This window comes from Contarinia nasturtii, unplaced genomic scaffold (assembly GCF_009176525.2).
Source record: "Contarinia nasturtii isolate CC-2019 unplaced genomic scaffold, AAFC_CNas_1.1 Cnas_scaffold_590, whole genome shotgun sequence".
Classification (NCBI taxonomy): Eukaryota; Metazoa; Arthropoda; class Insecta; order Diptera; family Cecidomyiidae; genus Contarinia; species Contarinia nasturtii.
Genome location: NW_022197941.1, coordinates 5,283 through 7,530, shown reverse-complemented (window position 1 = coordinate 7,530; position 2,248 = coordinate 5,283). Strand labels below are relative to the sequence as shown.

The following is a 2,248-nucleotide window of genomic DNA, read 5'->3' as shown; positions in this document are numbered from 1 at the left end:
TATTTGCGAAGGTTTAAATGTCGACTTAAATGAAATAAATTGTTGGATTCCTATTCTTCAAAAGGATGACTTCAAATATACTAATCGCTTACATTGAAATTGAAATTTTAACGCTCTTTCAACATGACGTTATTAGTGGCAATGTCTTCATACAGTTATAAATCAAAATGTGTTTGATAAATAAACGCTTTATAACAATTTTGTTTAGAGATGAATCAAAAAAATACCGTATGTAAGGTTTTGAAGTTCATTGAAATGCTGTTTTCAAATCATATCGAAGAAAAAAGAATGAACCAAACCTCTTAGATTATTATTTTTGATCGGGTCGTCATGAAATTGTATGGTGGCTCTACCTTCGATGTGCATTTCGGATTTCAATAAAAGACCATTACAAGCAAGTGCAGGTGGATCCATTTTCAATCTTATTTCGTAATGAAATCCAGGTCGAATTAAAATCGGCATCGACAAATAAATGTCGGAACTTTGTACATTTATTTCTCCATAATAAAGTTCGACTTCTTCATTCGAGTGCGAAACTTCAATAATTTTCACTTCGGTTGGTACAACTTCCGTCATCTTAATATATTTTCCGTCATGGAATCGGTAAACACTGTCAAGAATAATTGATCTGAGGAAAAGAGGTTGATTTGCTGAGAATTTCGTTGTTTCTTGTTCACGAAGAAAATATGGTTCAAGTGTAAAGCTCGACGATAGTAATCGACTGTCACCGACTAACCGACTGCACGAAAGCATTTTATACCGTGGGTACGCATGATGTCGTTTTTCCCGTTTTCCATTGAAAATTGTCGCCTGGAATTCTTCATCGCCAATCATTTGGATGACATCTTGGTACTCCTTAACCGAAAATGCTGTGCCATACGATGAAACTAATGCGACAAATTCATCGAATGTCATCGAACCAAATCGAATTTCATACAACAAATTGCCAAAATGATCGGTCACCGCCTTCTTGCTTAAAATCTCTCGTTTGGATATCGCTTTCACCCAAGCCATGCATGCTTCGAACAGTTCCACCTCGGAACATGATAGCCAGTCCAATCGTAAAATGGCAGCCAAAATATTTCGATCGCATGACAAAAACTCATTGGATTTGAACACAGCACTTGCCTTAAGGCCGATGATTGTTTCACATGACTTTTTAAGTTCGTCTTTTTCGTAGAGAATCGCCTATCCGTATCTGGTGCAAACGTTCGATTCATCGAGTGTATTCTTCAGGAATTTAACACACATGGCCACACATTCGTCGACAACGTATTGTTTGCCAAGATTCATGACTGCAGCCACATTTTGTGCTGTCAAAACCACGTCGCCCTTGTAGAAAAACTGCAGAAATTCCTTGAAGGCGGCAACTGGTGTATCGACAATTTTAACTTCGTTTTTCTCTTTCCACGGCCCGTTCAACATTTCCCGGAATGCAGCGCAGCCCTTTTTTAGAAGAAGCTTATGTGCCGGCACTCGTTCGCGTGGTTCATTGTTCGACTCAAATACGAAGTACACGTCGGCCAAATCACGACTTAAATATAACTCCTCTCCAATCGTTGCGAATAATTTGCTGTCGTATTTTGGCGCAATTGGCTTGAAATTGGACATGATGACACTATTTTGGTGGATGTTCATGGGAATTCAATTGTCAGCGGTTGCTGAATTAATGACAAAGGATTTCATTAGAACGAATAACTACGCGCATGATAAATGTTAGGTTTGGAAATAACAGTTAGGTTTGGTAACAATTTCGATAAATCTATCTTCTACGTTGAGTTTCAAATTATTTATATTTATTAACTGTTTCATGGATTCTACACGATTAAAAGCAATGGAATTGTTTCTTAACACTCACCATTCAATCAAATTTGCCTAAAAATCGAGTGTAATTTTTTGAAAATTCGTTGTAAAACGTGGTTCGCCTTGTAATAATCGCTTATGTATGACAACGTCCTTCCACTGTTTGTAGAAAAATGATGTGTGCTTTGATGTTTCCGTGCTGTCATTGCTTGAAGTGAAGTTGGCCACAGTCAATGGCTCCTTGCAAACAAATTTTAAATAAAATTGAATCGTTCATTTTTTTCAATATCAAAAATGAAAATTATCCATCTATTTTTAAGGAGCTACCATGCGAAAACGTAAACTTAATTTGAGACAATTTTTTAGCAAAACTTCCACATTTATGACGATAATTTTACAATTTTTATTCAAATGTATTCAAATTCAAATCGGCAACAATTGTTTC

General features: G+C 36.4%; 1 protein-coding gene across 1 annotated transcript; it reads right to left on the bottom strand.

Moving 5' to 3' along the window:
• Positions 1-299: 299 nt before the first annotated feature.
• Positions 300-1,611, bottom strand: LOC116339981 (the record flags this gene model as incomplete). Its single annotated transcript, XM_031766074.1, has 2 exons — positions 1,210-1,611; positions 300-1,128 (listed from the first exon to the last, which is right to left on the bottom strand). Coding segments are annotated over exons 1-2 (1,231 nt in total), but the record flags the coding sequence as incomplete, so codon positions are not given.
• Between the last annotated feature and the right edge of the window lie 637 nt (positions 1,612-2,248).